This window comes from Silene latifolia, chromosome Y, assembly GCF_048544455.1.
Source record: "Silene latifolia isolate original U9 population chromosome Y, ASM4854445v1, whole genome shotgun sequence".
Lineage (NCBI taxonomy): Eukaryota > Viridiplantae > Streptophyta > Magnoliopsida > Caryophyllales > Caryophyllaceae > Silene > Silene latifolia.
Window position 1 is genome coordinate 275,554,563 of NC_133538.1, and position 19,424 is coordinate 275,573,986.

The 19,424-nt window shown below is 40.9% G+C and overlaps 2 protein-coding genes and 1 long non-coding RNA gene across 3 annotated transcripts; 1 reads left to right on the forward strand and 2 right to left on the reverse strand.

The window, feature by feature from the left end:
* The first annotated feature begins 8,152 nt into the window (after positions 1 to 8,152).
* Positions 8,153 to 11,227, forward strand: LOC141627057 (uncharacterized). The gene is made up of 3 exons (XR_012536618.1): positions 8,153 to 8,174; positions 10,652 to 10,842; positions 11,058 to 11,227. It is a non-coding gene; the product is annotated as an uncharacterized LOC141627057 (long non-coding RNA).
* Positions 11,228 to 15,063: 3,836 nt separating this feature from the next.
* LOC141630717 (uncharacterized) lies at positions 15,064 to 16,482 on the reverse strand. Its single transcript, XM_074443484.1, has 3 exons — positions 16,425 to 16,482; positions 15,589 to 15,977; positions 15,064 to 15,465 (listed from the first exon to the last, which is right to left on the reverse strand). The coding sequence occupies exons 1-3, from the start codon at positions 16,480 to 16,482 to the stop codon at positions 15,064 to 15,066; spliced, it is 849 nt and encodes a 282-aa protein (XP_074299585.1).
* Positions 16,483 to 16,545: 63 nt separating this feature from the next.
* On the reverse strand, positions 16,546 to 17,469 carry LOC141630718 (uncharacterized). Its single transcript, XM_074443485.1, has one exon. The coding sequence runs from the start codon at positions 17,467 to 17,469 to the stop codon at positions 16,546 to 16,548; it is 924 nt and encodes a 307-aa protein (XP_074299586.1).
* Between the last annotated feature and the right edge of the window lie 1,955 nt (positions 17,470 to 19,424).

The window sequence follows — 19,424 nt, forward strand, 5'->3', positions numbered from 1 at the left end:
CCCCGAATTGGCTACTTTGGTTTGTTCTGTCTTAATTGCAGAAATGGACCTTAAAAAAGTGGAATCGTCCCTTAGTCGTTCCACTTAGCATGTATTGTAAGGAGATGGATATATTAGAGCGAGAGTCGTACCTCGTGATGCGTGAGGGAAGGTCAATGGAAGCTGACATGACGAGTTGAAGGCTTATTTCAGTGGAAAGTGTTCGATCTAGAAGTTTGGCTGAAGATATCCTCGATCGAGTGGTCTGAAATGACTCGATCGAGTAGTTTGCTGGTCTACACGGGTTTTATTAATCCGTGACAGGTTTATTTATGTTTAATGTTACTCCCATATATAAGGGAGTCGTAATTAGGTCATAGATCATCTTTTTCTCTTAATCACTCAGACTCTTAATTACGTTCTTTGCGCTAATTTACTGCTGAAACTTCTATGCCTCTTTTCTCTCCGGATTCAAACCTTGTAATCCCTCCTTACTCTTAATCTTAATCTTAATTCTTGCTTTCTCTTATTTATTGTTGTCCTATTTTTATTTATTCTTTATTATTATTCTTTCATTATGTCTCTAATTAGTATGCTTATTGTTATTATTGTTGATTGCATTGAGAACATGAGTAGCTAATCTCTTTATGTTAGGATTAGGGGATCAATGGCGGTGTTGTGACGATGTAGTGAATAGACTAGGTAATTTACATGTGAGTATCTGTGACGGTAGCAATATAACTCTAACATATTTAGTTGAGTGCACACTTCTAAATAACATTAATTTGGTTAACTTTGTTCCTGGATCGGAAGATTGGAATAAATAGACCTGCTATGAACAGTAGACTACCCTAATGAGGACGGAAGTTAAGTTAGTGCAAATCTAGCAGGGTGGATAGCGGACCAGAAGGACCTTTCTCTTGCCCTTCTCACAGTAGATTGTCTAGGCTATTTATGACTGAGTCGATAAATTAACATGGTGAACCGAAATCCTAACATACTCTCTTTTATCTGATCACTTATCTATCAGTTTCTTGCCTTATTGCTCTTGCTTTATTTCTCTTGCCCCTTAACCTTTAGTAGTTTAGAAAACCAAATTTAAAACCCCCATTTGTGACTTAGATAGACGGACTTACAGATAGATACCTTGCCTCCCTGTGGAGATCGACCCTACTTATCACTAGCTTCTGTTAGTTATATTTAGGTATTTATTTTTGGTACTAAAATGACGGTATCAATTATATACAAATAATATGATAAAATACAAGAAAATAAATAAAAGAATGAAATACAGAGATTAAAAAAAACTTATTCAATTTTGGTACCTTCAGGCCTATCTGGATGTTGACTATTAATGAATTTCGACTTTGTCGTAAACTAACGGCTCTTATGTGCTTGTATGGATACTGGGACAATTTATTGTGTATGGTTTGATTTGAAACTGGGATAATATATTTGAGATTGATGATTTGTGAAAGTATAGAATCTATGAGATCTGGGAAAATTAATATTACGGTATTTGTGTCAGTATGTGAATTTCGTCCTCTCGGAATTATTCATGTCCCCTTCGTTCTTTTCTTATGTGTGTCCATATGATGATACATGGGAGTATATTCATACTCTTTGAATTAGAGTTTGCATAGGTTTGGTGCTCGATACGATAGAATTTAAACTTCGTTGTTTTGGTAAAAAAATTACGTAATAGATACTTTGTCTTAGGTGGGTCAAAGAGGTCTATTGTTATTCGATTTTGTGGTAGTGTGATGGTACTTGTAAACTGATGGAATAAAATAAAGAATGCAAAAAAAAGTAAAGGACACGAGAATTTGGTGACGCGGAAAACCCGAATGTGGGAAAAACCGCGGGGGAGTCGGTATCCCGCCAAATGTATGCACTATAACTTCTGGGGTACTGAGGAGGAAAAATGTATGAATACAATTATGAAAAAAATGGAGACTAATATTCTTTGATGGTGATGATGATGATTTTCTGAAGTTTAGACTTGGAGTATGAGTGTGTGAATGAATGAATCCTGCTGCTTTGCCTTTGCTTTGTATTTATAGTCATTCCCGTTGATCCGTTCCTCCTCAGTGCCTACGCCATGTTTCTCTAAACTTCCTTATTTTCATGGGATCTGTTGTTGGACCGAGTCTCATTGGTTTTGTTCAGCTTGTGTTTGACTGCGGTTTTGTGTGTAGTTTGCTTGAGATATTTCTTGGCCATGTCATCGATCCGCCACTCTTGCCCTGTTCCAATTATTGGCTCATCAAGTGGATTTTTTGTGGAAAATAACCCAAACAATTACCCCCAAAGTAATTGCCATCCACTTGTTCAATGTAATGATGGGAATTGCTTTCCCAAAACAATCGGACTGTCAGAGGAGTCCTATCAGCTCCACGCCGCCTATCCCCTCAACAACCCCTATCCACTTCCCATGATCTCCCTCTTAATTTCCAACACTTTCCCTTTCGAACTTTCCTTTTTATAAATACCCCCAACCCCTTTATCTCTCTATTCCTCTTTTCCCAAAAACACTTTTCTCAGGTATCCTCTACCTCTTCCTCTCTTCTTTTACTCTTTCCATATCATGGCTAAAAAATCTACTCGCCGCCCCTCATCCTGCGCCCCTCCGTCACCGTCGTCTTCCTCTAGCTCCTTTAAGTCCACGGGGATTCTGACCGAGCTGTATCTGTGCGATTCCGGATATGCTTACTCCGATGTTTCAATAGTGAGGAAGAGGTTCGGGCTGGATGACCGGGTTGAGACTCATCTTCCCCAACCTGGTGAAGCTCCCGACTTCTATCGTCCTGGGTGGACTTGCATGTATGAGTACCCCTCTCATCTAAATTTCACGTTTCCTCTGCCTTCTCTGGTTCAGCGGGTGCTTTCTTTTAATAAGTTGGCGATCTGTCACCTTAAGCCACATACATGGCGTGTGTTGGTCTCGCTGTGCGTCCTAGATTAGGATTACGACTTGGGCCTGAGTTTTGGGAATCTGGCGGCGTTGTACACCTACAGACCCATTCAGCATGGCCAGGTGATCCTTAGGTCATGTAACAAGCTGAATTCTGGGGTGATCCTTCTGCCTAAAGTGAGGGATAAGGGCTGGTACAAGCGTTTCATCTTCGTGAAGATCGATACCAACACCCCTACCCTCGATTACATGTTAGATAAATGGGCTCTTGTTGGAGGTAATTTTTGTTGTAGGCGTTTTGTCTTTCCCTTTTGATCTCACTGTTCTTACTGGTTTCTTCTTGCCGGCTTGGTGCAACCAGATCCTACCAAAGATCTTACTGTGGTGACCAGTCTTCTCAGTCTCCCTCCCCAAGCTAGAACCTTTCTCGCCCTCCTTGCTTCGCAGACCACGGGTTCTTCCTCTCATCTGCTTGAGGTAGATGAAGAGGAAGAAAAGGCTCACGAAGAAGAAGAAGAAGAAGAAGAAGAAGAAGAAGAAGAAGAAGAAGAAGAAGAAGAAGAAGAAGAAGAAGAAGAAGAAGAAGAAGAAGAAGAAGAAGAAGAAGAAGAAGAAGAAGAAGAAGAAGAAGAAGAAGAAACTCCTTCCAACCCAGAAAAAGAACCTGAGACGGAACAATAAATGTCGTCTGGTGAGATATTAGTCCGTTTTGTTCTCTCTGCCTGTTGTGTTTGTTTACTTTGTGTGATGGGTGCTGATAACCGCTTTTTCAAGGAAAAACCCCCTTTAATGCTGATTTTGCAATGGAACTGAAGAAAAGGAAGCATGCTTCCTCCTCCTCCCAACCTGCTCTAAAAAAGAAAGGTGTTCCAGCTCCTGAGCCAGAAGCAAAGTCTGTTCCTCCTCTGGCGTCAGTCTATCCCAGGGCGCCTCTGCCCAATTCTACGACTCTCCTCCATTTCCCTCGTGGATATGGTGGTGAGGCTGGTATCCCTCTCTGGACTCAATTAGAGCAGTTCCTGCTCCCTGCTATCGCGCAAAAATTGAATACCAAGCCTATGGCTGAGATGCTGGACATCTAAGTGGAAACTGCCTTTGTTGTAAGTACATCTGTCTTTGTATTCGTTTGTGTTCTTACTGAGGTGGTTGCTCATAGTTGTTTTTCTGTTCTGGTAGAGTCTTCAGCTGAACCTGTTTATCCGCAAAGAAGTTCCTCGTCTGATGGGCGAGGTGAACAACCTAAACTATAGGGTTGTTGATCTGAACGCTAAGCTCTCTTCTGCTACCGAGGAGAAGAACAATGCTCATTCACAGCTGGCACAAACTCAGACCCAGCTGGTGAAGGCATAGAGCTCCAAATCCTCTCCGGCCGATAACCTTGCTGCTGCAGAGGGTCAGGTGCAGACCCTGAAGAAGTTGCTTCTGGATACCTTGATGTATGTCGCCTGGGAGTCCAAGATCAAGCGCATGCGGGAGTTCCAAGCCGATACGCACACCACTTGGAATCTGGCAGAGGAGGAGAGGGAGTTTGCTAAGAAGTTCCCCGTTCAACCTGACTTTAGCATTATTGATGATCTGATGGCAGCGGAGGAAGCGGCTCTGGCTAGGGGCGGATGTTCCTGTAGAAGAGGTGGTACAGGTGGAGGAAGACGTCCCGGATTCTGCTGCTGCTGCTGTTGCTGATGGGGTGCATGTTCTAGATCAGGCTGATTAAACGAGGGAGTGCCCTCTAGTTAAATGTAATTTATTGCTTTTTGTCCTTAGCCTTGTGTGGCGTTTGGCTTTGTTTTGTTTTGAACAATCTTATGACTTTTGCTCTTGCTCCCTTCTGGGGGCTGGTAATGTTTAAGTATTTTCTTTGTTGTGTACTTACTATGCGTACTGCAGTCTGTTTGTCATGCATGCATTATATGTTGGTCGACTTACTGTTCTGTTATGTACTTACTGTGCGTACTGGGGTCTGTTTGCTTGTCGTTTTTTCTTTCAGAATGCTAGGGATTAATTTCCAACTTAAAGAGTTCTCAAGAATCCAAAAAAGAATAAATATCGCCAATGGGAGTAGATTAAAAATGAAATTGTTACAGGAGTAAAAAATTGTACTCCCTTAACTAGTACAACTAAAAATTTTTAAAAGAAAACAACACTTAAATATGGACCCTTTTGGAAGAATTCTTAATGTGTCTCCCACGTTTTTGTGAGATCCCTGAAAAAATCTCCTTTTTGAAAAAATATAAGTAGTAGGGAGTCGCCAGTAGGTTTTATAAAAAAACATACAAAAATAAGTTAACGGAAAAGGCCCCTTTTGATCCCTGGTATGGGGACTGATCCGTCACTCCGGTCTGAACCAAAGATTGCGGATTCGGGGGTAAAGGTACGGTCAGGGAAGGTGTTAGGCACCCGGATCGCCCGTCAAACTGACGGCCTCTACTATTTATTTGTAATATTATATATTTGACGAAACTAAGACAGAAAAAAGAAAGTTAGTAACAAACCTTATACAATTATTTACACTGACAAATTAATATGTTAGTTAAGACAATAAAATAGAGAAAATAAATAAAAGGTAAAATAAAGATTTAAATAAGAACAAAGAGTAAAGAAAAACTTATTTGATGTCGGTACCCTCAGGCTTATGTGGATGTTGACTATTAATGAATTTCGACTTTGTCGTTAATTTACGGCTCTTATGCGCTTATATGGAACTGGGATAATTTATTTGAATGATTTGATTTGAAACTGGGATAGTTTATTTGAGACGGTTGATAAGAATAGAATTCTTGATCTGGTTTCGATATTCTGTTTGTATTTGTGAATCACGTATGCTCCTCTCTCTGTGGAATTGTGTGTTCCCTCAGACGATTTATTTTATGTCCGTCCGTCCTATTCGTCCTCGCCTCCTCTTTATTTATAGTAGGCAGACTCTTGTGTTCTCTATGGCTCATCTCATCTTTACGGTATTTGATAATAATAATAAGGAAAGCAAGGGAATCTTCATCTCATTGTCTGGCAATTCTTATCTATTAACTCAACATCCTCCAACTTTTGCTAATCTACATGTAATACCAATTGCCACATCTCCTTTGACTCTTAGATTTCTTATGTCGGCTAACCCCTTATATTTGTTGATGTCCCTGATGATGGTATTGTTTGGGAACACTTCTGATAATAACGAAGTTAGTGGCCGGGCTTATTTATAGGTTGGTGTTGTCACATGAGTTATATGGGCTAGTGGTACTATTGAAATTAGCTGGGCCGACTATAAATTGACATAGTTCTGATATGGAACTTTATTTTGGTCTTATAGTGTATTTTTTGACTATATTATTAAAACAGTATGAAATTTGGTAATGAAATGGATTAAGTGACGAATAAGTCTGAAAGTGGTTTTTTATTTATTACTTAACGGTTTTATGCCGTAACATGCTAAAATGGGCTGAAATGGACATAGAAGATTTAAGGGTGGTTTTATGCCATTTTAAGTTAATTCTCGGGAAATAAGCGTAAAGAGCCTTTAATTATAACATTGTCAATTTTCATTTAGTCATTAAATTTGAGCCTCATCATCTGCACCGTAAGGCTAGGTAGACATTTTGAGGTGTCTCAGAAGCCCCCACTTTGACCGAGTCCGAGTAAGACGAAGGTCAAAGTAGTCCGGTCGGGACAGATAAAGGATAAGAAACGACTCGGGGCCTCTTATATTACCCGTCGGGAGTAGCTGGAATCGGATATAGAGGATCATAAAACTTTGTTTTATGACCGGATCGAAGCCGGCATGACAAAACTTTGTTTCACGGCCTGGAATCAGATCGTATAGCTAAACTTTGTTTAGCTTAAAGGTGAGATCGTGAAATCTGATTTCCCAAACTCGGTTGCGATCGGGCCCGCCGACCAAGGGATGTTTCTTAGTTTTGCAGTGAACAAAACGTGAAATTGTTTAGCTTCGCAGTGAACGGTCGGGATCAAGTTAGTTTCGCAGGTGAACGAAACTGGATTGCTTTGCAGGTGAACAAAGCTGGATTATTCCGCAGGTGAACGGAATGAGATTGCTTAGCTTCGCAGGTGAACGAAACCGGATTTGCTTAACTTCGCAGTGAACGGTGGATTAGAACACAAAATTTGATTTTATGAACTAGGATGCGTGTCAGAGCCCGCCGACCAATGTATTTCAAAAATTTTATTTTGAAAAAGGATTGCGTGTTAGAGCCCGCCGACCAAGGAATTTCAAAATTTTATTTTGAAAAAGGATTGCGTATTAGAGCCCGCCGACCGATAAGTTTAAAAATTGCAAAATTTTATTTCGCAAAAAGGGCAAGTTCACAAAATTTTATTTTAAGAACTTAAAATGCATGTCAGGGCCTGCCGACCGAGTTTAATTTCAAAATTTTATTTTGAAATAAGTTGAATTTGAAAATCGCAAAATTTTATTTCACGAAATTGGCTGGAATTAAATGTAAAATTTGAATTTTAAACGAGTGAGAAACGTAGAATTTAATTTACGAACTCGGATTTAAAAAATTGCAAATTCCCATTTTAGAAGGAAAGAAAAGACGAGTGATATAGTCAGTGGAACTTTGATGCCTCTTAATTTAAGTGGACCCATTTTATTGACTTAGAAATGGCGTTAAACTTATCTTCAACAAAGCCTTCGACGAAACTTCCAATTTCTCATCCTAGTTGATCTTCTTCAGTTAGTTTGTCTATTGTTGCTCACTATAGAAAAATCAAATCAAGATGATTCTCCTATATGAATTGAAATCGTGTCGTTTGTCGTCATCGGGGCCGTCATTCCAGTGCTTGATTGAAAACAAGATGATCGATGTCAGCGCACCATCGAGCCCTTTGGCTCTCGATATGGGATGAAAGCAGCGCGATCATTGTACCGTCGGTAAGCGATCGTTCGTCATTTACTGTCCTTTCTTTTTTTTTTATGTCGATTGATTTTGATTCTGAATTTATGTTCTCTAAATGATTCTTTGAAATGTACTATCCCGATTTGGGGAAAGAAATTTGTGCCGTCGTAGCCATCGTCCCCGAGCAATAGATTGGTGACGAGTTAAGCGATGAAGGAGCACGGCGATTGTCGATTCTCGCTAGCTTTCGAGATAGAGTGAAATAAGCGGAGGTGTGCCGCAATTTGAGCCCCGATTAGCGACCGGATGATCGCTGATGGGATGCCTCAAAGAGGGCTTCGATATGGGATGCGATCGGCGGTTTTGTGCCGCCATAGCTGCGTTTGAGCCCCGATTGGCATCGGGTGATCTGATGATGAAGCACAGTCGAAGTAAGTGCTTGTTTTTCTTTTTTGATTGATTTTGAAATTATGCCTCTTTTTTTAATACTGGTCTCATAAATCAAGTTGTATGCTTGATTGCTTGACAATACAATTATTCCGTAATTCAATTGTGATGATAATGATGCTGCTGATGTATGATGCAAATGAATAATGACGCTAATGATGCAAAAAAGACAACACTAGCTAATTTACGATGCATTTTTTCTAAAATAGACCATAGAAACCTGCTACATCTTATTACTAGTCCTGTTAATTTTTTTTTCAAAACGTGCAACTGAGCATAATCTGGGAAAGGGACGGAGTACTCTAGTCCTAGCTGCTTAGGTGTTGTGCCTATTGAGTTGTTACCAAATTGCACGTCCTTACAATATTATTGGTCACGGCTGTCTTCTAAATTGTTAACACATGCATAATGACTTTTCCCTTAGGCCCTTCGTTTGAAATTCTTCTATTTAGATTCCCTCTGACACAATCCTCCAGAGGCTGCTTGTTGTGGTAGCCCCCTGTTTATTTCCTGGTGTGTGTGTGTTTTTTTTTAGTGCCACACAGCAAATCTGTTTTCTAAAACATTTTTTTTTTCGACCTGGTGTGGGTCGTCGTCGTTCCACTTTTTTTTTCTGGAATTTTTCCCTCGCCTTGGAATTTGAGATTTATACTGTAAAATGAGTTCTGCCTCTTTATAGTAACAAGTTCGGCTAATTAAGCAAAACTAATAGCATAGAAACAAAATACTTTTGTGACCGTATAAACTTAGTGTACATCCCCCGAATTCTTAGATGCTAAACGAGGGTGATAAATGGAATGGAGTAGAAGGTTCTATGGTGTTAGAAGACACTCGAGACCTGTGTGCCTCTCTCACTCACCTAAATGAATGAAAGGATCGTCCCAAAAGGTATGGAGACAATGTAACTGTGGAATTGACTCGTCTGAGAAATGAAAAGGTGACTACTCTGCACTTTGATTGCAAATTGGACTGGAGCTTTTTTTTTTGTCTTTTTTTTTTGGAACTTTTTTTTGTCTTTTTTTTTTCACTGGAACTTTTTTTTTTTTGTCTCTTTTTTTTTTTTTACTGGAACTCTTTTTCTTTTGAATTTTTGAGATTTTTGATACGGGATAAAATTGCAACTTTTCCTGGATTTTTTTTTTTGTCTTCTGAATTTTTGAGATTTGACATTTGAATTTTTGAGTCTTTTGAGACTGTAGTTGTGTCTATTTGAGATCATAATTTCTCTCCTTGAATATTTGAGAGTCTTCAAGCTGGATTTTCTGCTTGAACTTGTATTGGTATTTAGACTCATGTCTTAAGTTCATTCTAAGGGACTTGTGGTCGCCTATCTTGTTTTAAGGGCATGGAGTGTGCGCTCCCGGGTCTTATTTGCTATGTTTGGACACGGGTGTACTAAGAATATGGTTTTAATGTTTTTGAGCTAGTTTTTTAGCATCAATAGAAAGGGATTGGAAATTACTATAAAGGTTGATCATGTGAGTTTGTGCTCATGTGATAGTCATTTGAGATATAAGAAATTGACAAATTTGGTAAATAGAGAGTTGTGCTCATTTAAACTAGTAGTCACATGAAGTATGGAAAATTAACGAATCAAGTAGAAAGATGGAATCTCCAAACCTATAGGTCACCTAGTTAGAGACACGGCGATCAAGGAATTATCACACCACAGAGATGGAAAAGATGGTCAAGTGCACGCCCCCGTTTAGGCTGACTCTAAGAGGTCGATCGATCTACACTAAAAAGATACGACCTAAAGTATTTCAAGTCTATTCTACTAGTTAAGGGTAAAAAGTAGAACAAGTGACTAATAAAAACGACATATGCTCGTTTTTTATTTAACTCAAAAGGACTGGTATGGTCCTATCTTAATTAGACACTTATGTAAACTAGTGTTTGTTTAGGTAATGTCAAGAATACTCGTATGAGATTATGATTATAAGAATGAATTTTATCTCTATTGACATGTTTATTCTTACTCTTAGTTTTTTTTTATACATATGCAGCCAAGAAAGAACTTGGATGGTCCTATTTAATGGACACTCTAAACCACATGTTATTTGATAATGTCAGCAGTAGAGTTATAAGATTATTGACTATAAGAGTGATTTTTCTTGTTTTGTTGTCATGTTTGTTCTTACTCTTGGTTTTTTCTTATATATATGCAAGTGAGAAAGGACTTGGATGGTCCTAATTTAACCAAATTTTGATGGAAATTATATGTGAGTTAGTATTGTCTAGTCTTTCTGTACCCTTCTTTTGTTCCCCAGCTAGAGTGGCTATTAAAATTAGGGTCTCGTTTACTCCACCCTATCCCAGATCATGACATCTTAGCTTTTAGAAAAACATTTTATTTCTTTTATAACAGGACTAGAATGGAGTTAGTGAATGCACATGTACAACTGCTTATATGAGATCTGAATGTAAATGCCTAATAAACCCCTTTTTTTTATATGATCAGGTACTACTGATGTACTGGACTGGGGTCATGCAGAGAACGACACTATGCACAAGTGCTGACAGGAAATCGTGCCACTGCCTAGATATGAGTTCTAAGTGTATATACTCTATACGAGGCAAATGTCGAACCACCTATAAGTCCATAAATCATGTTGACTAATCCCGAAGTGATGCATATAAGATGTAATGAAGGTATAATTGAACTTGATTTTTTACATTATGCTAGACTTGCTACTGGCGAAAAGACAGACGGAGAGACTCAGATGTGATAACGATACATGCAATGGTTTATGGATGAATGGTCACCTAAGACTGAAGTGCTGAGTACTAATTTTTTTTTGTGTGTCTGACGAAACAAACTGAACTTTGTATTATTTTTTTCTCTTTTTTTTTTTTGGAGTGTGCAGGAGTGAGCAGGACCGATGGACAGAATGACGGACTGAGAACGAAACTGACGGATGTAATTGCAAATGCATGCTTAGGCTAATTTATGGCTGTATGTGAGTGGACAATGCATACTAGCTATCCCAGTTAACACACGTCTAACACGTCTTGAACAAATTCTATTTATCATATTTTTTTTGGATTAATTTATTACGAATAAGATCATGTCAATAATTATCAACAAACAGGACACATAATATAGCCTAACAAAGGTTCTACGGGATCTATGGTTTGGTTTATGGTTGATAATTGGGTACTCACAACATTAAAATACCCGAGGGTATCTCTCGCTTTTGTGCTCCCCCAGTCATATGGACCAGACGAGTTGCCAAAACGCGACGTCATGAGGTGGAAAATATGTGTAAGGCCTAGTCGGTCGAATGGACCTTCTAAGTATACAACATACTTTGCCGAGGGTGAATTAGGGTAGCTTAAGATGACATAATATTGGCTTACGGAGAGCCTATGCCTTTTTTGTCTTTATACAATAATTAGATCAATAACAATTTCTAGACAGATGCAAAATAGATGAATGAGAGTGTTGAATATATGACAACAGAGAGTAACAACGCAATCTCGAATGTGCCTAACCTGGAACACACGTTAGTGCATGCATGGAATTTGTTACACACAAATTGCAAATGAAACGTGAAAACGCAACACAAAACAAACGCCTTGCTTTTCTTCCACACCAGTCAAATATATAATTTTATAAATAAGTTTCGAGTCTTACCCTCTATGTCCCCAGCGGAGTCGCCACTGTGAGATCCCTGAAAAAATCTCCTTTTTGAAAAAATATAAGTAGTAGGGAGTCGCCAGTAGGTTTTATAAAAAAACATACAAAAATAAGTTAACGGAAAAGGCCCCTTTTGATCCCTGGTATGGGGACTGATCCGTCACTCCGGTCTGAACCAAAGATTGCGGATTCGGGGGTAAAGGTACGGTCAGGGAAGGTGTTAGGCACCCGGATCGCCCGTCAAACTGACGGCCTCTACTATTTATTTGTAATATTATATATTTGACGAAACTAAGACAGAAAAAAGAAAGTTAGTAACAAACCTTATACAATTATTTACACTGACAAATTAATATGTTAGTTAAGACAATAAAATAGAGAAAATAAATAAAAGGTAAAATAAAGATTTAAATAAGAACAAAGAGTAAAGAAAAACTTATTTGATGTCGGTACCCTCAGGCTTATGTGGATGTTGACTATTAATGAATTTCGACTTTGTCGTTAATTTACGGCTCTTATGCGCTTATATGGAACTGGGATAATTTATTTGAATGATTTGATTTGAAACTGGGATAGTTTATTTGAGACGGTTGATAAGAATAGAATTCTTGATCTGGTTTCGATATTCTGTTTGTATTTGTGAATCACGTATGCTCTCTCTCTCGTGGAATGTGTGTGTTCCCTCGGACGATTTATTTTATGTCCGTCCATCCTATTCGTCCTCGCCTCCTCTTTATTTATAGTAGGCAGACTCTTGTGTTCTCTATGGCTCATCTCATCTTTACGGTATTTGATAATAATAATAAGGAAAGCAAGGGAATCTTCATCTCATTGTCTGGCAATTCTTATCTATTAACTCAACATCCTCCAACTTTTGCTAATCTACATGTAATACCAATTGCCACATCTCCTTTGACTCTTAGATTTCTTATGTCGGCTAACCCCTTATATTTGTTGATGTCCCTGATGATGGTATTGTTTGGGAACACTTCTGATAATAACGAAGTTAGTGGCCGGGCTTATTTATAGGTTGGTGTTGTCACATGAGTTATATGGGCTAGTGGTACTATTGAAATTAGCTGGGCCGACTATAAATTGACATAGTTCTGATATGGAACTTTATTTTGGTCTTATAGTGTATTTTTTGACTATATTATTAAAACAGTATGAAATTTGGTAATGAAATGGATTAAGTGACGAATAAGTCTGAAAGTGGTTTTTTATTTATTACTTAACGGTTTTATGCCGTAACATGCTAAAATGGGCTGAAATGGACATAGAAGATTTAAGGGTGGTTTTATGCCATTTTAAGTTAATTCTCGGGAAATAAGCGTAAAGAGCCTTTAATTATAACATTGTCAATTTTCATTTAGTCATTAAATTTGAGCCTCATCATCGGGTACCCGTAAGGCTAGGTAGACATTTTGAGGTGTCTACAGTTTTATTCCCTTAGCGCTACCTGTTGACAGATAACACCCAAGGGTGGAAAAGAAATAAGAATTTTAAGATATTTGGGAGGAATTTGAGAGCATGTTTTTAAGTTGTTACCGTTTCAGCAGTACCTGACAGATCCAAGGTGGCTAACACGTACGTTCTGAATGAGATCCCTTGTTCGGGCTGATAGTGTTCCTTCTATAAAGCTGCAAAAGCAACAATGTGATACCTGTTCAGGCGAATAAGTAAGAAGTTGGTGCCATAACTTAATGTTTTGGGTTTCCACTTCTCCTGTTGTACCTACTGAGAAATAGGACTGAGGTTCCAGCGGGTGGACTCTGGGTGTTGTACACCTTCAGATGTACACTGTTTCAGCAGCTAACTGTAGACCCAAGAGTAGGGCTTTATATTCGACTTCGTTGTTGGTCGCCTTGAATTCACACTGTACCGCCTGAACAATTTGTTCCCCTTGAGGTGAGCGGAGGACCAAGCCTACCCCCGTTCCTCTCATATTTGAGGCCCCGTCAACGTACAGTACCCACCTTTGTTCACCCTTGTCCTCACTCAGAGTTAACACGTCTTTGTCATCCTGAGGTTGGAGGGTTGGGCTAAAATCAGACATGAAGTCAGCTAGGGCTTGGGATTTGATAGGTGTCCGGGGTTCAAATTTCAGGTCGTACCCACTCAGGTGGACAGACCATTTACCCATTCTACCCAATAGTTCAGGCTTCCTTATTATAGCTCTCAGGCGGTAGTTTGTGATTACGGAGATGGTGTGAGATTCAAAGTAAGGGCGCAATTTATATGAAGCAATTACAAGTGCTAAGACGAGTTTTTCTAGCGAGGTGCGCCTGGTCTCTACAGGTAGCAGAGATTACTGATGTAGTATACAGGTTTCTATGCTCCCTCGTACTCCCGTACCAGTACAACACTGACTGCTATCTCCGTAACCGATAAGTACAGGTACAGGGGTTCTCCTGGTTTCGGTTTAGAGAGTAACAGAGGTGTGCTCAAGTAGCTTTTGAATTCGTCAAACGCCTTTTTATGTTCCTCCGTCCACTCAAACCGCTTGCTCTTCCTAAAGATGTCATATACTAGTTGACATCTATCCGAGGATTCTGAAATGAACCGGTTCAAGCGGCCACATTTCCTGTGAGCTTCTGTACGTCCTTTGGTTTATGGGGAGATTCCAGCTGCAACATTGCTCGGATCTACTCTGTACTTGCCTCGATTCCCCTCTCGGTGACTAGATACCCTAAGAAATTTCCGGAGGATACCCCGAAAGTACACTTCAATGGTTTTAGCTTCATGTGGTACTTTCTGAGTATCCCAAAGGTATTCTCCAAGTGGGTGATGTGTTGTTCCGCCTGTTTTGACTTGACCACCATATCGTTTATATAAACCTCCATTGTTCTCCCAATTTCAATTTTGAACATTTGGTTTACTAGACGTTGGTAGGTCGAACCAGCATTCTTGAGGCCGAACGACATTACGTTGTAGCAGTACATGTCCCTCTCAGACCTGAAGGACGTTTTCTCCTGATCATCTGGGTGCATTTTTATCTGATTGTGCCCACTCTATGCGTCAAGGAAGGTGAGCATTTCATGGCCTGTTGTTGCATCTACCCTTGCGTCTATGTGTGGCAACCGGAATGGGTCTTTCGAGCATGCTTTGTTCAGGTCCATGAAGTCTACGCACACCCTCCATTTGTTGTTCTTCTTGGGTACTACCACGACGTTAGATAGCCATTCTGGGTACTTGACCTCCCTGATCTTTCCTAATGCCAGTAGATTGTCTACCTACTGATTGATTACTTTATTTCTTTTTGGAGCAAACTTTCTCCTCTTCTGTTGTACTGGCTCATAACTGGTGTCGACGTTCATTCGGTGCGTTATAACACCCGGGTCAATACCTACCATATCATCGTGCGACTCGGCAAAGCAATCCATGTTAGTGCGCAAGAAATCAAGTAGCTGCTGACGGATACTACATGTACAGTCTGCTCCAATCAGCACAGTTTGCTCAGGGTTTTCCGCGTCCATATGTATGTACTTCGTCAAGTTCTGCCTGTGGGGGCTCAATGTAATCCCTCTAGATGCACAGTCTCTATAATTGCTATGCTGGTGGGCTTGTTGTGGGTTTGAGAGCATCCTTGTAGCAGTCTCTAGCCTCTTCTTGGTCTCCAAGTATTCCTGTGCTCCCTAATGTGTTGGGAATTTCAAGCTCTGGTGGTACGTAGATGGTACCTCTTTTATTTCATGGATCCATGGCCTGCCAAGGATAACATTGTAAGTTGACGGGCCGTCGATGACCAAGTATCTTACCTGTTTGTTAACTCCTCCGGCGAATGTAAGAATTATGATCTCCCCCAGAGAGTGTTTCGTTTCTCCACTGAACCCAACCACGGGTACCGCCTTCCTGAGCAGCTCTTTCTTGCTGAACCCCATGTTTTTTAGGGTTCGTAGCATTATGAAGTTCACAGAACTCCCGGTGTCAACTAGGATCTTTCTTACCAGGCAATTTCCAATTGAGAGGGTGATAATCAATGCGTCGTGATGCTGTTCCCCCTCATCTTGGATATCTGTTTCGTCGAATGCCACTACTGGTAAATCGCTCCTGCTGATGCGGCAAGAGGATTCTAGTTTATCTCCCTTAGTCTCTGCCACATGGCGCTTGACTGCTGAGTAAGTCAGCCCACATATCTTGAATCCACCTGTGATGACATTCACAACCTTGGAGTACAGTAGAGGTGGTGAGGGGAGTACCTGCTCTGCTGTGTTTACCTTCCCGGACTTGGCCCCTTTTGGTAGTAAATGATCAAGGCAGCCGCTTCCGTGAAGGTGCTTTATCTCCTTGCGTAGGACTACACAATCCTCGGTGTTTTGCCCGATGTCGTGGTGGTACTCGCATTTCTTGTTGGCGTCCCTTTTGTCATTCTCCCTGGGTACCGGCTTCTTTGGCCACCCGAATCTCTGTCCTAGCTCCTTCAGTGCTTTTAATACTCCGGAAATTCTTGTGGTGAATCCGTACTCACTCAATTTGGGGGGCAAGCTAGCACATTCCGTCCAATCGGCGTCCCCTTAAACTTTGTTCACGTTGTTCTTGTTGTACGGTTTAGATCTTTCACTTTTCTTTTCCGTGGTGATTTTTCTGTTAGTACGTTCTGTGTCGTAGACATCCCTCATGGATTCGTCCTCCTCTAGGCGCATGACACCCATTGCCTTCTATTGTACTTCCTCGAAGGTAGTATACGGGTACTTGGTGAGCTCCCTGTACAGATCTTAATCGTGGTGACGTCCACGCCTAAATGCTTCTACCGCCGTGGATACGTCGTATTTAGGGATGACCTTTTCGATGTTGAACCTGTCCTGGTAGTCCCGAGTGGATTCCTCAAACCTCTGGACTATCCTGTATAGGTCCCTTGTTTGTTTTTCTGGCTTGCGACTGCTGGTGAATTGTTGGTTAAAGGCATTAACCAAATCTGCGAAGGTGGATATAGACTTGTTCGGCAGGCTCACGAACCATTGTAGTGCTGCCCCTGACAGGGTTGACCTGAAGCCCTTGCGCATGCATGCTTCCTTGAGTGAACCAGTTGTTGTTACTACCATCATTTTCTGCATGTAATGGTTGACGTAGTCCAACGGATCAGTCGTCCCATCATATAGACTCATGTTTGGCGGAGTGAATCCTTTCGGTACACTGACGAGTGCTATGCTGTCCACAAAGGGTGAGTTTGCGTAGCTTTCCGGTGCTGCCATCTCCATGGGAGGAGGCATTCCTGGTACTTTACCGATCACAACTCTAAGCTCCTGCAGCTGCTGCTCTACTGAAGTACTTGTTCCCACAACTATGTTGTGAACTGGCGAATAGAAGCCGGAGGGACTGCCGGTTACTGGCGCACCTCCTGTGACATATGGTGGAACGACGTAGCCGCTAGGCAGCGGAGGTGCGTTCACAATAGGCCTGAACTGTGCACCCAAAGCCTGCTGTGAGTACGTGCTTGTGCCTATGGGAGCATTGTTTGTAAATTGTTCGCCTTGGTTGTTCCCCAATACGGGCGGTGTACTGCTGTATGGTGAGGAAAAACTTGGTGTTAAGGCTCCCAACCCTACTAGGGTGATTGCCCCTACTGCCGTTCCTGTTGGTGACATCGCCCTTGGTGGAGGCGTTATCCCTGGTGGTGATAGTACCCCCGGAGGAGGCATTATCATTGGCTGCTGTGGTACCCCTGGTGGTGATATCACCCCCAGATCTAGCCTGGTTACCAAGTCTTATGGGAAGATTTTTCCATGACTTCCCTGAGAGTTTCCCGATCTGGCGTATGCTCTGTCGTCTATGGAGGTACTTCTTTCTGGGCAACTGCATTCATCCTGTCTTTCAAGGCCCGGTTGTCCCTTTGCAGGATCTCGTTGTCCTTCTGTAGGCTCTCCACAGCACGGTGCAAAGTGTTCATGCCCTGGAGTAGCTGCTGCCATGCCTCCGGTGGTGCTGATCCAGCGTGCTGAGAAGCCACTGGCGTTCCTGCGGATCTGACTAGGCTGCTTTCCCTGCTGGACACCTTGCTTACACGCGCTGCCCCCACATATGCAATTCTAGGTGAATGCAGGGGTTTGGCTGGTACTGGGGTCACCTTTGTCGGCTGGCTGGTGGTGATCACCCTGCTGATGAGAGCCGCAGGTTCTACCGTTCCCGTTATGGCTGGAATGATCTGGGCCATAGGCTGGGTGGTAGAACCCGAGACGCTGGAGGTGGAACTCGGAGCGCTTGAGGTACTCTGATTGGATCCCGTCATGTTAAACGTACTGCTGGTAGGGTTGACTTTATAATATGACCACTATGCCCCACGGTGGGCGTCAAACTGTTTTGGTAAAAAAATTACCTAATAGTTTCTTTGTCTTAGGTGGGTCAAAGAGGTCTATTGTTAGTTTATTTTGTGGTAGTGTGATGGTACTTGTAAACTGATGGAATAAAATAAATAATGCAAAATAAAGTAAAGGACACGAGAATTTGGTGACGCGGAAAACCCAAATTTGGGAAAAACCGTGGGGGGGGGGGGGGTGGGGGGGGGGGTCGGTATCCCGCCAAATGTATGCACTATAACTTCTGAGGTACTGAGGAGGAACAATGTATGAATACAATTATGACAAAAATGGAGACTAATATTCTTGGATGGTGATGATGATGATTTTATAGGTGTTGAGACTTGGAGTATGAGTGTGTGAATGAATGAATCATGCTGCTTCGCCTTTGCTTTGTATTTACAGTCATTCTCGTTGATCCGCTCCTCCTCAGTGTCTACGCCATGTTTCTCTCAACTTCCCTATTTTCGTGGGATCTGTTGTTAGACCGAGTCTCATGGGTTTTGTTCAGCTTCTGTTTGACTGCGGTTTTGTGTGGAGTTTGCTTGAGATATTTCTTGGCCATGTCATCGATCCGCCACTCTTGCTCTGTTCCAATTATTAGCTGCCACGTGATCAAGTGGATTTTTTTGTGGAAAATAACCCAAACATTCGTTTCTGTCATCTATTCTTACGTGCTTTTCTTTCCCGATTGGTCATTGCTATTCATCCATAGGTGCTTTATTATCTACTCCGTAATAAATACTACGTATTCTCTTAAGTCCTAATACAACTTGCCTTCTTATTTCAACTTGCTTGTAGCCAGGTAATAACTTCAAGGTACGATTACTTTTTTGACTCATGTCTAATCGGGTTATTAATACTGGCTTCACGTACGTACAAAATGGATTATTCTTCTTCTTTTACATACAGGTTCCCTAATTCATGCATAGTACGGAGTATAATAAACATTTTTAAGAGGTAGATTGCCTCCAATCTTTTAAAATATCAGTTTAACATGGACATATTTTTTCCATTATCTTTTACGGTTTTAGGCCGTTAATACTCTGTCTCAAATACATTTTCATGTATCTTTCGAGGACATAATCACCAGATTAAAAGATCTAATATTATGATAAGGTATGGTTAATAAAAAGGCTATTTAGGAGTAATTTTGAGCGGTTCACTGGGAAATAAGCGTAAAGAGCCATTAATTATAACATTGTCAATTTTTATTTAGTCATTAAATTTTAGCCTCATCATCGGGTACCCGTAAGGCTAGTAGACAACTTTGAGGTGTCTACTGTTTTGGTAAAAAAACT